The following is a 14609-nucleotide window of genomic DNA, read 5'->3' on the forward strand; positions in this document are numbered from 1 at the left end:
TTACCCCGCCCCCCCAGCGCCAACTATCGCTGCCCGCCCCTGCGGGAGTTCGTCCCGCGGCATGCTGGGAGGTGTAGTCTTCACCTTCCTCCTTAGGCCCCCTAAGAGCTGCTGATGAGGGCAGACTGGTGGATGCCCTCTGAGAGGGGAGGTTTGGACTCCTCCTTTGAGATGAGGCTGGGAGAAATCTCTCACCTGACATATATTAGTAACTCCTTAGGGCATTGCTAGAAGGGCCTGGGATTCTGTGGTGATGAGGATGGCATAGGAACCTTACACAGAATAGAATCCCAGTCACACCTCTCCCCTTCCCACATCCAGGAATCCTGGACCCCAGTCCAAATCCACCCACTTCCTCCCCACAGGAGAAAGCCCCAATAGCTGCCAGTGCTGGGCAAATGAGGTGTAGGGGGATTAGCATAGGATTTAGAATAATGTTAACATTTAATGTTGGTGACATACATAAAACAAAACGCATGGAAATTAGGACATTCCTAAAGTTAAGATTCTTATTGCAATACCAACTGGGCTGTGTGTGCACATCCTGTTAGTTCAATAACATAATTAACATGAGAAACATAAATCTATAGTACTACCTGAAGTAGAGGGCAACACCAAAAAGACAATGTTGTGTAAATTCCCTAGGAGGAGGAGAAGGAGGAGGATGGGGGTGTGGGAAATGTCTGGCTTGCGGGTACTGGACTTGTCAAACTAAGGTTTGTGTCCATGCCTAAACTTCTCATTTAATTTACTTGGCTTCATCATAAGGCCCCTAGGCACTATCATTACACAAATAATACATATACAATAGCATGCCATTGACCATCTCCTATTGGCCTGGCTTTAGCTGAAACACCCTTCACAGCTGCTAGTTCCTCAGTGTGAGCACAATACAGCCAACCTCACCTATGCCTGCCTGACTTCAAAAGGACAAGCTGATGTTCATGCCTGACTGGGATCTACGAAACAAGCCAAGTTTTGTGTCTGCAGGCAGCTTCAGCAGCGGTTATGTAAGTGAGCGCCCAATGTCCGGCCCGGGCTTTCCTGCACACAAGAGAAACGGCCCGGTACAAATGCAAAACGGCTGAAGGAATGTGGCTGGGCTCAAGCCAAAGGCAGCAGTCTTCAGCCCCAAAGGCAGACAGACGTCAAAGGTGGGAATGGAAAGCCACAGGCAGCCAAGAGTCTTGGGACAGGGGCCCCCGTCGCGCGGCAAGCGCCCCGCAGAGAGCCCCGAGCCGGGCACGCGCGTACCGAGGCTGTGCCGCTGCCCATCACGTGCGGCTGCTTCACGCGGGCTCCTCGGCTGAGGTGGCTAACTCGCTGCCTGCGCGGAATTCCAGAGCGGCTCGCAAGGGTTGCTCTCGCTGCGCGCGCGGGTCAGGGGGCGGGGCCGGAGGCGGGGCCGGGGCAGCCCCCTCCCCCACCAGCCTCGGCCCTGCCCCGGCCCACCGGTCCCGGGTCGCCTGCTGAGAGCGGCCGGCGGCGCTGAGCCATGCGGGGCCGCGCCGGCAGTTTCGCGGACCCTCGCCTGAAGCAGCGAATCAAGCAGGTGCCGAACCCGCTCCCCCGCCCCGGCGCGGCCCGGCCCGGCGCGGCCCGGCCCCCCCACGCAGCTCCTCCCCGGGCGCTTGAGGGGCTGCCTTGAATGCAAGCTGGGCGCACGCAGCGCAGCTCTGCATCGTCCGTCCGTCCGGCCCGCTCCCCTTGTCCCCGGCCGAAGGCAGACCCAGCTCTCCGCGGGCCTTAGGGCTCGGCCGGGGGAAGCGGAGCGGGAAGGGCCAAATATAATCCCGGCGCGGTACCACGCGCAGCAGAGTGTGTGGAAGTGGGTAACACGCTCGGTGCGGCCCTTGGGCTTCCCACGAAGTGTCCTCTGGCAGCTCCTGGGGCTACACCACCTGCGCACTCCCCTGTCAGAGGGAGCTGCCATCCCCTGGTGATGGAGTCAAGCTCTCAACCCTTCCAGACTTACTGTACCCCTTTCAGGAACCTGCTTTGTCTTGCTTACTTCAAGTTTCACCTCTCACGAAATCAGACAAAAATACAAAAAATAAATAGTGTCACAGCATGCTATTACTGAAAAATTGCTTATTTTCTAATTTTTACCATATAATTATAAAATACATGAATTGGAATATTAATATTATACTTACATTTCAGTATATAGAGAGCAGTATAAAACAAGTCATTGTCTGTATGAAATTTTAGTTTGTACTAACTTCAGCAGTGTTTTTTATGTAGCCTGTTGTAAAACTAGGGAAATAGCTAGATGAGTTGATGTACCCCCTGGTTGAGAACCATTGCTTTAAAAGACCAGAGAGAGAGAGGGTGGTTTTACTCAAGCCTTCCTGATTTTGTGGTCCAGGTGATGATGTGATTATTGTGAAAATAGGCCAGACTAAGGATTGGTTTATACTTACCGGAAAATTCGGCAGCAGTTGACAGGAGTTATGCAAGCTATATAGAGTAGCTTGCGTATCTTACGTCGACTTCCTAAATCATCTTCTGTGCGCCATCTCCACTACTCTGCACTGACGGAAAATGCATATCCTTCGACACAGTCCTACGCTTTTTTTGGAGGTGGTTTTAGTGAACTTTCAACTTCTGGATCGATTGAATTGGTCTTCACTTCCGCTCAGCCGATCCGGATAAATTGATCTGACAGTGAATTTGCCAGAAACAGAGCAGTCAGAAATAGAACCCATGATTCCCATTTCCAAGTGCAATGCCTTTGCTACAGTACCATCTCTCCTCTACTGCAATGATACTCAGACCGTAGTGGTTCAGGAGCCCAATTAGTGATCAACATTCCCTAAAAGAGCCACAGTAGTGTGAATTCATTGTTTCATTTACTATGGTACTATTCATATTTAAACAGTATGACGGAAAATATTTAGTTACATATATTCTGACAGCAAATAAGTTAATAACTTAGTGCAAGTTGATAACTTAATTGATTTAATAGGATAGTAAAAGCATCCTGATTGGTTAATAACTTAAACTGCACTCCCTAATGTTTCTCCTGTAGCTTTTTGCAACACTTGTGTGATTTAATTATTAACCAGTCTGAGTATCACTGCTTTATTGACTGAAGTCATTAGAGTTACCCAATTAATGACAGTAGTCAATTTGGCCTCCAAAATAAAACATACTGCATTTCCCAGTAAATGCAGCAAGTTGGCTATGTAAATAGTTAATAGTTTCCTGTCAAATTATGTAGCAATCTGATAACTTTGTGCAAAATAAAGTCTAGCTGTTTTGAATTTTTCAGTTTAAATTTTCTTTTATGATGATAACTTGTGAATATCAATCACTTCAGCAGAAAATCTGAGATTTTGTTTCATTTCTGTAAACTCTGCATTTCAGTACCTAAGCAGTAATAAATGTGGTCGATACGTGAACATTGGAGTTTTAGCAGCTGATTTACAGAAAACTTACAGGTGAGCAAAAAGTTTAATCCTTGCATTCTGTTTTTTTTAAATAAACAATATAAATTATAATATATATTTGCATATGTTTGTAAAAATGTAAATGTATTTCTCATGACAGTTCTGAATTACACTTTATTGTAAACTAGGATTGAAAGTTGCTTAATACATCACTGGTCAAGGAAAAAGTACAATCAAAATAATTTGTTTTCACTGCAAAGTTCTCTTTGGCTGATGTATCTCGTAACATTATTAATATTGTAGTAGCACAGAGAATTATAGAAATATAGGGCAGAAGAAACCTTGAGTGGTCATCTAGTCCATCAGTTCTCAAACTTGTTAAATGGAGCCCCCCCATGGACTTTTGTATAACAGTTACACTCTCCCCTCCCGTGAACTCCCCTGCCCCCTCACTTTCAGACAAAAGAACAGGGCCTACATATTATAGGTTGTTTGACTGCTTTATTAGGGGTGGGAGGGGGCAAAGGGTAGCAGCAGCTCCCCCGCAGCTCCGGAGCCCAATGTGACCTGCCAGAGAAAATGGCGGCAGGAGTGGGGAATCGCATCTTGTGGTTGGGATTATCCTTGGGCAGCAGTGCGGATGTAGCCGCTGCCTCTGGGAGCTTGCAGAGTGGCAGCGGGTGGGGGGCTAAAGGGGCTGCTGCTCTCTGAGGCTGGCGGTGGCAGCTGCTGGGAGCAGCACTCTAACTGGAGATGGAAGCAGCTATGCAAAGTGTGGAGCGTGGTGCTGGACCGGCTCTGTTCCCTGCTCCGCCAGCAGTGCTGGGCCCGCCGCCCACAGCAGCCTCCTCCCACCTCCACTCCCCTTCTAAGAGTCCCCGCTCTCAGCCCGGCACCCCTCACCCAGCAGGGGGAGATGGCTCCATCATCATAAGTTTGGGGGGGCATTGCACCCTCGTGCCCCCGAAACTCCACCCATGATGCCCCCCACAATCCATCTCATGCTCCCTTAGGGGGGTCCATCCTCAGTTTGAGAACTGCTGATTTAGTCCATCTTCTCAGGCAGGGCCAGGTCTATCTAGATCATCCTTGACCGTTCTTTTGTCTAACCTGTTCTTAAAAACCTCCATTGATGGGAATTCCACGACATCCCTTGGTAACCTATTCCAGTACTTAGCTATCCTTATAGTTAGAAAGATCTTCTTAATATCTAATCTAAATCTCCCTAGCTGAAGATTAAACCAGTTACATTTTGTCCTATTACCTTCAGTGGGCATGGAGAACAGTTTATCACCATCCTCTTTAAAACAGCCTCTTTAAAACAAGCCTCACCAGTGCCTGGTATAACAGAACAACTACTTCCTGTGGCTTACATACAACTAGGGTGACCAGACTTCCTGATCTTATCAGAACAATCCCGATATTTATCTTATATAGGACCTGTCCCAATTTTTCACGCTTGCTATCTGGTCACCCTACATACGACACTCCTGTTAATATACCCCAAAATGATATTTACTTTTTTTGCAATTGCATCATATTGTTGGCATGAGCCACTGACTAGAACCTCTGTTTATTGGGGGGATGTTTAATTTGTGGTCTGTTAGTGGAAGGGAACTCAGCCACTTGATCATGAAGTTGGAAGGACACATTCATTGCTAATGATGAAAGGAGCTGCATTTTTCATTATCATGCCAAAAAGAAAAGAAAATCCTATGGTTGAACTTAGTGCTTGTGAAAGGAATGGACGGCATTATTTGTAGCTAGGGATACTGTGTTGTGCAAGATTCCCTACACTAATCTATCAGTCGTGGCTGAAGGACCCATCCTTGTTCAATCCCTAGCTTTGTATGTGTGGTTTAAAACAAAAATGCCAATTACATATTGTAGATGAAAATGACTGACTCTTCTTTTCTTTTATATTGTCACTCACTCACTGCTCTGTATATGCAGCTAAAGAGACTGGTCATAATTTCCACTAAATGGAGACCACTAGCTAGAGACCACTGTAATTCACTTTGCACCTTTCATCCCAGAAATTGAGTATAGTATGATGCCATTTGAGTTGCACCTAATATTTTTGTGAAGCCTGGAATAGCTTGAACCAAAGTCATTCTTCCTCATAACTGGTTCCAGGGTGCACTTGTATAAAAGATTGTGTCAATTTAGAAACCTGTTTTTACATTGAGAATGATAATACATGAAAGAAGGTCTTAGTGAGATCCTAACCTGCACAATTGTTTTTCAGTTCAGAATACGGACGAAGAAAAAGAAATGCCTTTAGAATTCAGGTTGAGAAAGGTAAGTCTATTAATATCATGACTGAAATACAGTACCAAGAAATTGTAAGAAGTTCGCTGAATTACTGACTACACTGTTGTTCAGCACTTGCTGCCATCTTCTTATTATGTTCTCCTATTTTTTAATTCTTCAGTGTTTGAGATAATCAGTAATGAGAGAGAATTTGAAGATTTAACAACTTTAGAAAATGAACATGTGGCAAAAAGAGCAAGACACAGACAAGAGGAGAATGAGTAAGTGGAAAGACTTGTTGCCATAAGGCTACTTCAACAGTGATGTTAGTAGTTAATGTATCCATAGTGCTTTGTATCTTTAAAAAACCCTATATTACTGATCCTACAAGCTGTCCCCCACAGGCAGGCCATTGTACCCTCCTAAACCAGCCTGGTCTTTTCTGAAAAAAATAAAAAGGGCAGGGGGCCGTTCTTAACTCAGGGTACATTCTAGTGAACCAGGCCCATAGGCTTGAACTCAACCTGTTAACTCACATAAAAACTACAACTTTTTAACTAGCCTTTTCACTGCGATTAACTCAAATTAATTAACTTGCTTTAAGAACACTTCAAAAAAAAAAAAAAAGGTGGTGAAGACAAGGCCCCAGCCTCTCAGGTCAAAGGGGATCCTCGTGGGTAGAAGGATTCACCCATATAGGGCATCTTGTAGGATTGGGGCCTATCTGTTAAATCCTTACAACTCCTCTGAGTCAGGCATGTGTTATCACTAATTTAGACATGAGGAAACTGAGATGGAGAGGCTCAGTGACTTTTCTAAGGGCACACAGCCAGTTAGTGTTAGAGGTGAGATTAGAATTTGGATTTTGTGGCTCCTAATCCTGTGTACAGTCTATTAGACCATTCTACTCCCTTAAATGTGGTAGAGACTATTTTGCACTAAGTCTTAAAAATAAGCCTCCATTTTTAGTAGTGTTAAAATGTTTCTCTCTTACATTAGAGTGACAGTAAATAGCCATTCATATCTGTTTCTAAGACAGAGTATGTTGAATGTAGTACAAAATACCCATATCTTCTGAATTTCAATAATCAAATCTTTAACCACTTTAAAAACAACAGTCTCTTGCCTTTTTTATTAAACCTCCTAAAATTGAGCTTTTTCTTGTGCAAGCAGACATCTGAAGGAAGGACAGTCTGAAGGAAAAGCATTGGGCAGGGAGAGATACAATGACAACTGCCTTGCAGTTCTAATTTCTACGATTAACAGCACAGGGATAATCTGAAGGATTCAGGGCTGGACTCATCAAGGGGAGGCAGCCTAGAGTATAGCTTTTGGACAAATTCTATCAAGTGTTTGAGCGTGGCTAAAGAAGTCAGAGAAACTTCTAAATTTTATAGAATCTATATCTACACTTGTATAATAAAATGTTTATTCTGTCTGACTTTCCATAATGTGTATGTATATTGCTGCCCTTGAATGAATGGATTGACGTGGGCATTAGCTGATCTGAATGTGATCATATTACCTTCTAGCTAGAAGTTACAACCTGCTTAACTCTGCCATATAAACATGAATATTTCATGTCTTACCTCCATTGCTGTAAATATGTACTGAGGTGTTTTAATGAAGTATTAAAATATTCCTTTTTTAACACAGACAAATGTATCTATTAATTTATCTATTAGTCAAAATCAGGTTAATAATAGAGAAGATCTTCTTTATTAAAATGACAAAAAACCCTCTCCTCCTTTTCCTCTTGATGTATTCTGTTCATGATTCCAATATTTTTATCTTTGGTTTGAATTCTAGCCCCAGAATTTCAAAATAAATACAGCTTTAGTTCCTCAAAGGCCTCCAGCCACACAAACTGAGTGAACTGTTCCACCAGGCTTTGAAGTCTGATTTCAGGACTTGCCAGACTAGCTCTGCCTACTATTAGAGAGCCCAGCTGGTGGTGGAAACACTGCAGAGAGAAGGTTTTCCCTTTCCACAAGCAGACTTAGATTTCATAGCATCATAGAAGTGTAGGACTGGAAGGTACCTTGAGAGGTCTTCTAGTCCAGTCCCCCTCATGCAAGGCAAGACTATGTATTATCTAGATCATCCTTGACAGGTTTTGGTCTAACTTGCTCTTAAAAATCTCCTATGACAGAGATTCCACATCCTCCTTTGGCAATTTATTCCATTGCTTACCTACCCTGACAGTTAGGAAGTTTTTCCTAATGTCCAACCTAAACTGCCCTTGCTGCAATTTAAGCCCATTGATTCTTGTCCTATCCTCAGAGGTTAAAGAGAACTATTTTTCTCCCTTCTCTTTGTAATAGCCTTTTATGTACTTGAAAACTGTTATGTCACCTCTGAGTCTTCTCTTCTGCAGACTGAAAAAACTGGGTTTGTTTAATCTTCCCTCACAGATCATGTTTTCTAGACTTTTAATCACTTTTGTTGCTCTTCTTTGGACTTTCCCAAATTTGTCCACATCTTTCCTGAAATATGACACCAAGAACTTGATGACACCTAAATATGACACCTAACAATACTCCAATTGAGGCCTATTCAGCACGGAGTAGAGGGGAAGAATTAATGCTCATGTCTTGCTTACAACTCTCCTGATGATACATCCCAGAATGATGTTTGCTTTTTTTTTTTTTTTTTTTTCCCCAACAGTTTTATACTGTTGACTCATGTTTAGCTTGTGATCCACTGTGACCCCCATATCCATTTCTGCAGTACTCCTTCCTAGGCAGTCATTTCCCATTTTGTATGTGTGGAACTGATTGTTCCTTCCTAAGTGGAGTACTTTGCATTTGTCCTTATTGAATTTCATCCTATTTCCTTCAGACCATTTCTCCAGTTTGTCCAGATCATTTTAAATTTTAATCCTATCCTCCAAAACACTTGCAACCCATCCCAGCTTGGTATCATCCACAAACTCTATGCGATTATTTAAATAATTGATGAAGATATTGAACAGAACTGGACCCAGAGCTGATCCCTTCAGGAGCCCACTTTGTATGCCTTTCCAGCTTGACTGTGAACCATTGATAATTACTGTTTGGGAACAGTTTTCCAACCAGTTATGCACCCACCGTATAGTAGCTCCATCTGGGTTTTATTTCCCTAGTTTGTTTATGAGAAGGTCATGCAAGACTGTATCAAAAGCCTTACTAAAGTCCTACATTGACCACTCCCCCCCAAGGGTTCCCTGTCTAGGTTGGTTTGACATGATTTGTTCTTGACAAATCCTTGCTGACTGTTACTTATCACACTTATTATCTTCTAGATGTTTGCAAATTGATCACTCCATTATCTTTCCGGGTACTGAAGTTAAACTGACTGGTCTGTGATTCCCCAGGTTGTCCTTATTCCCCTTTTTATAGATTGGCACTATCTATTTGAGGGGGCAGAAGTACTATTGGGAAGGGCAGAGGGCTATCTGAAGAGCTGTTCTATCTCGGTCCCCCACCCAGTAGTATTTTAGTCCTAGCACAGAGAGTCTAACACCTTCCTAAGGTAGAATATTTGTTTTGTTAGTAGTGCAGATGTATCATTGTGCTGTTATGGTATGTTGAACCCATAATTTCTGCCTCCCCTTGTTTCTCCTAAAGGGATGTGGAAAGCTACACAGATGACTCAGATGTTGATGATTACCCAGAACATTTGGTAAATCATATTTCATTCTGTATGGTATAATACAATTGAAACGAACACAGCATTGCACAGATGAAATATATCAATGTTCTTTACTTAAAATATGCAAGAGTTTTAAAATAGAGTTGTGTATATATCATCTGGTAGAAGCCCAAACTTTGGCTTACAATTCATATAATTCTTTATGGTGAGACTTGTTTTTTAAAATAAATGTTTCAGTGCTACTTGTGTTTTTAAAAGTCAGCATTCTAGAAGTTGTATCTACCACAGTATCTCTGACCAGCTATTCCCCCTCCATTCTGGTTGGCTGTGCTCAGTTGCCAAACTGCTGATGGCTTGGCTGATGCTCTCAGGCATCAGCTGAGCACATCAACTAGCCATCCCCAGATAATGCCATGGCTCTGGCTGCAGCAGGAACGAGAGGAAGTGGTAATTGCACTCTTTGGAACCCCTTGGCTGCTGGCACCATTTCCAAAGTTAACAAGAGATGGAGGAGTTAGAGGAAGGGGTGAGTGATAGCTGAAGGGCTATGAGGAGTGTAGCTACCATATGAGTTGCTCCTGCAGCTATGATTGCTTTGAAAGTGTCCGCTGGCAAACCATCAGTAGTTGGCTGGCTGAGGAGTGCAGCCTGGGGCATTACTGAAGAGGGAGAGGGGAGAATGGCCGAAGGAGGAGGATACTTTGGAGGAGGGGGCGTGGTGGGGAGTGCAGCCAGAGTTGGCAATTCACAGACGGATCCCCAGCTGAGGACCTGTAGATCTGAAAGGAGATTATTTTCTGGGGAAGAATGAGGCAGAACTGTGGCTGGGAGCCATTTCTGAGGAAGGGGGAACATAGCAAAGGCAGGGGGAGAGGGCAGAGTAGAGACTCTGTTATCGCACCAAAGCTGTTTGCTTGCTGAGAGAGATGTCAGCAATCAATTTTTTTCAAATTTTCTTTTAAATTCATACATTTTGCAGTCCACGAATCATCTAAATAGCTCTCTGCTGACCTTATACCGGAAAGGAGATCCTGATTCTCTCCCAGCAACTCCAAAGAATGAGCTGACAGAAACCAGTACCCCAGCACAAGTGACAGCACCCAGAACAAGTGCTCTTCCATCTGGAACCCCACTTGATACTAGGATCTCTGAAGGTGGATGGTTTATTGATAAAACCCCAGGTAGAAAAGAAGACCACTTCTTAAACGACCTGTGTGAGGAAGAAGAGGAAAGGAAAAAAAATTCTGAGGTAATTTCACTTGTAAATCTGATACCACTTTATCTAGGTGTATACATTGGAGCTTAGTACATTTTTTACCTTATCTGATGATACTTTGAAGAACTTGTTCAAACTTGATCTTCCTCCTGCCCCAAGATGCACATTTTATCTAAAAACAGGTTCGAGCCTTTAGTGGGCAGTGCAAACCTGTTTTTTTTAATACACCTACAATGTTTCAACCTAGAGGTTGCTGCATTTCCCTGGTGGATGAAGCAGTTGTAGATTTTAATTTTTGTGAAGCGGTCTGTAAATGTAAGATGTTACGGTGGCAGACTGGCTTAGTTGCTTGGTGCCACTTTTTCAGTAAGTGTTGTAGCTGCCAAAATGTTCTGGTGCAAACAACACTAAATTGTGTGTTCTTATATAAGACAAATTTGTACTGTATCAAAGCCTTTTTTAAAAAAAAGCCTTCTTTTTGTTTGATGTGCTCAAATGTATAAGATTGAAAATCTAGTCAATTAAAAATTAGTCAAAAATAGTTTAAGGAACCACACCTGACCAGGTTACACTGCCCATTTTTGTGGTTTTACAGTCACATTTTCTTTTAATGGCTTCTCCTGTCACTGTGTGAAAGTCCTACACAAACATGGGGATCTGTCAGAGGGGAAACAGTGTGAAGTGCTGTCCGGAACCATAAGCCACTGTGTGTTTCCCTTGCTGAGGCAGAGGGGTGAGTTTCGCTGGAGCATCAACTGTGCGACAGCTCCCTTCCATACCATTCTGTCCACCTCACCAGCAAACTCCTTGAGACTGTACCAGTTAGGTAATGTTCAGTGAGTTCCCCGGAGACATCTCTCTGCAGTATCCAGCCCCTATCACTGGACTGTCACAGAAATCACAAAGTTCACTGCCTCCAAAGAGACAGTGCACATGCCAGCCTGTTAGTCTAGCTGAGGACCCACACTGACTTTAATACACTGCACTGATATGGGTTATAGTAAAATTAAGCATAACTTTATTGATAAAAAACAAGATTTAAGGGATACTAAGCAAGAGAAAAAGAGACAGGTATGGTTACAAATACCCTCCTCCCTCAAAATCCCGCTTTCTAGTGACCATAACTTTAGCAGGCTACAGTCTTTACTTAAACAGCTTTCTCATTTACATCAAGCTATCATCATCTCCAGCCCATCAGACAAGTGGATCCACTATTCACAGAATCAGAGGGTGCTGATCCTTTTTCCCCTTTCTTCCCTTTTTATAGTACAGAATATCTTTTAAATGAATCCCTTGAAAAGTAAACCCAGACAATGTTCCTCTCCCCAACTGCTTGTTCTTCGGGGTGCAGGCACTAAGCCCCTTCATCCTCTGATCAGTTTGTTTTCTCAATTGGCTTGATCACTTTGTTTATCTCAGGTGCAAATGTACTTTAATTGTCCTTTGTCTGTAATCAAGTTATTCTATTTTTCCATCAGCCTGTTAGCTTGATCCATGCAGAAAGGTAAATCTATATTCCTTTGTGGAAATCTGCATACCTCCAAAACTTATTTGAAGAGTATATTTCTAACACATATATATGACTGTTTATACACAACCTGTACATACATCACTCCATGATATTCAGGACACCATGTTACCAGATATCATATAATACCTTACAAAACATTGTTTGGCTAAATATTATGACAAGTGTGATGACAAGATGCCCTTTATCAGTTGACATAAAGCAGCTCTTAGGGTCACAGTGTGCAAAGTATGCGAGCTGAAAATAGAGAAATATATTTCCTTAATGTCTTTCTTTCAGTTACAGTAATTTTAGGTGTTCTTTAAAAAAAGTAAGCAAAGTGCTTTCAGACAGAAATGTGATTACATTGACCTTTTTAAGGCAATTTTTTCTCAGTGTAGCTAAAAATATCCTTATGGTGATATGGAGACTCAGAGCCAGTTTTTAAGGATAGAAAGCATTCAAAAACAAAACAAGGGGATTTTAATCTTGAACACACAGGAGTTTTGGGATTAAGAGACACCCAAGGACCTCTTTGTCTTTGTTCAGTAGAAAATAGGCATATTGTGGAGTTGATGTTTTCTTTATTTAGTGGACAAGGCATACTGTCTTGTTCACTCACACATTGATGGGTGACTTTGTCATTTTAGCCCTAGTAGCAGTGTTTGCCTCTACAAGGGGAAATGGGGTAGCTGGGGGATCATTGTGGAATAAAATGTCTGCCAAATTGTGTTTGAAATATAACTAATGGAGCATCTTAACTATCTCATCTGTCCCTTCTCTCATTTATACTTTTCTTTCATATACAGTAATGGCCCAAGTTATTTGCACAATATTCACTTCAATATTGGTGGTGATTAGTATTTGTATTAACATAGCACATAAAAGCCCTACTTATGAACTGGGATCCCATTGTGTTAGGTGCTGTACAAACAGTTAGCATGTTATTGGTAATTAACATTGTTTCTAATGGAGGTGATATATACAGCTGTATTAAAACACGTTTGCTGCTTTACAGTAATTATGCAGTTCAGGGCTTGTCTACATGGGAAAACTGTCTAGAATGCTACTGCAGAATAAACTATTCTGGAATATCAATTCCAGAATAGCAACCCACATGGATGCCCTTATTCAAGAATAAGGGTGTTCACACAAACAGCTATGTTGGAATTGCTATTGTGCTTTAGATTCTCAGCCGACCTTACTCTGGAATAACATCCCTGTGTAGACGAGTCCTAAATTTAATTTTTATTCTTAGATCTTTTTCTAGCTTTTGTACACAAAATTTTTCTGGAACTTTAATGACAAAAAAAATGTAAACAATCCCTTAGTAAAAACAAAGTAACAAAATGATTTGGACATGATCATACTTTGTTTCTTACCGTTCTCACAATATCTATGCACAAAGCACCATATGTGTCTTCAAATTTTCATAGTTCTGCTCTTTCAAGCGTCTGTAGAAAAGCTCAGTTACTTATGTACTAAATATTTGAAGGCTTGGTCATTTCTGTTTTTTATGCTCTAGAAATCAAAAGATCTTTCTTTTTTGGAGAGTGAAGGAAAGAAGACAAAGGGTAAGAGAGGAAAAAGAAGGAAAGAGGAATCTCAGTATGTAGATGAAGAAATAGAATCTGTTTTGCGTAAGCAGAAAGGTGAGCGCTGCTATTTCTGAAGTGGCTTTCCGGGCATGTGGGTAGTTGGTATCTGTAGCAGTTTGGATCAAAGATATTCTGCACTTCTGGTATATTGACTTTTGAGCTGGAGACTTTCAGGAAGACATTCATCCTTCATGTTGCCTAGATAATATTCCAGTCCTGTGACTGTTGCATAAGAAATAATTTGTTCTATATAATCTTTTACACAAATATTTAGATCAGGGTCTGTCTTGTTGGGGTTTGCAGCCACTATTTTCTGCTATGTCCAAATTCTAATGCGTTCATTTATTCCCTTCCTCTTTCTTCCTGAAGTTAAAACTAAAAGACCAGAGCTGCAGTTCCCGTTAGTGAAGTTTGAGGATGTGGGAGGCAACGATGAAACTCTGAAGGTTAGTTTTAATTAAACCCTCACTGTGTTTCTTATGGGATAGAGAACACAGTGAATAAAACTACCTAAGTGCAAAATGAGGGAGCAGAAGCCAAAGCAGGACTGAATTGCACAGCAAATCATTGGCAACATTAACAGCTGTCTTTCACTGATTGATGAGGGCAGCAAGACTAGCTATAGACCTTCTCTCCCTAATATCAGTCACTGAAATAAGTGACACACAACTTATCCTTCTGTGCATTTTAGTGTAAACATTATTTTCTTCTATTTTTATCTTCTTCCTTACAGGAGGTATGCAAGATGTTGATACACATGCGTCACCCTGAAGTATACAACCACTTGGGCGTGGTCCCCCCACGAGGATTTCTTTTACATGGACCACCAGGTTGTGGAAAGACATTACTAGCGCAGGCAATTGCTGGGGTGAGATTAATATGTGCTTTCCCTTCCTCCTGTCTGCTCTTTTAATCAGAATTAAGAAAGGGAGAGGGCAGATAGACTAGAACATTCTTCTCTTTGTTTTTATTGTCTTGCCTTTTCCCACTTCAGCTCAAAATAAACATCC

At 42.1% G+C, this 14609-nt stretch overlaps 1 protein-coding gene across 3 annotated transcripts in view; it reads left to right on the forward strand.

The window, feature by feature from the left end:
- The first annotated feature begins 1378 nt into the window (after nucleotides 1-1378).
- NVL (nuclear VCP like) overlaps nucleotides 1379-14609 on the forward strand; it is an 83014-nt gene continuing 69783 nt past the window's right edge. For all 3 annotated transcript variants that reach the window (XM_067564881.1, XM_067564883.1, XM_067564882.1), the window contains exons 1-9: nucleotides 1379-1552; nucleotides 3370-3443; nucleotides 5641-5693; nucleotides 5827-5926; nucleotides 9254-9308; nucleotides 10258-10527; nucleotides 13527-13653; nucleotides 13969-14045; nucleotides 14333-14467. In XM_067564881.1, the coding sequence (XP_067420982.1) occupies nucleotides 1496-1552; nucleotides 3370-3443; nucleotides 5641-5693; nucleotides 5827-5926; nucleotides 9254-9308; nucleotides 10258-10527; nucleotides 13527-13653; nucleotides 13969-14045; nucleotides 14333-14467 (948 nt within the window). In that variant the 5' untranslated portion in view covers nucleotides 1379-1495. The remainder of the gene's footprint in view (nucleotides 1553-3369; nucleotides 3444-5640; nucleotides 5694-5826; nucleotides 5927-9253; nucleotides 9309-10257; nucleotides 10528-13526; nucleotides 13654-13968; nucleotides 14046-14332; nucleotides 14468-14609) is intronic.

The sequence above is a fragment of the Emydura macquarii genome, unplaced genomic scaffold (assembly GCF_026122565.2).
Source record: "Emydura macquarii macquarii isolate MOO-44397 ecotype Brisbane River unplaced genomic scaffold, CSIRO-AGI_Emac_v2 contig_2676, whole genome shotgun sequence".
NCBI lineage: Eukaryota > Metazoa > Chordata > Testudines > Chelidae > Emydura > Emydura macquarii.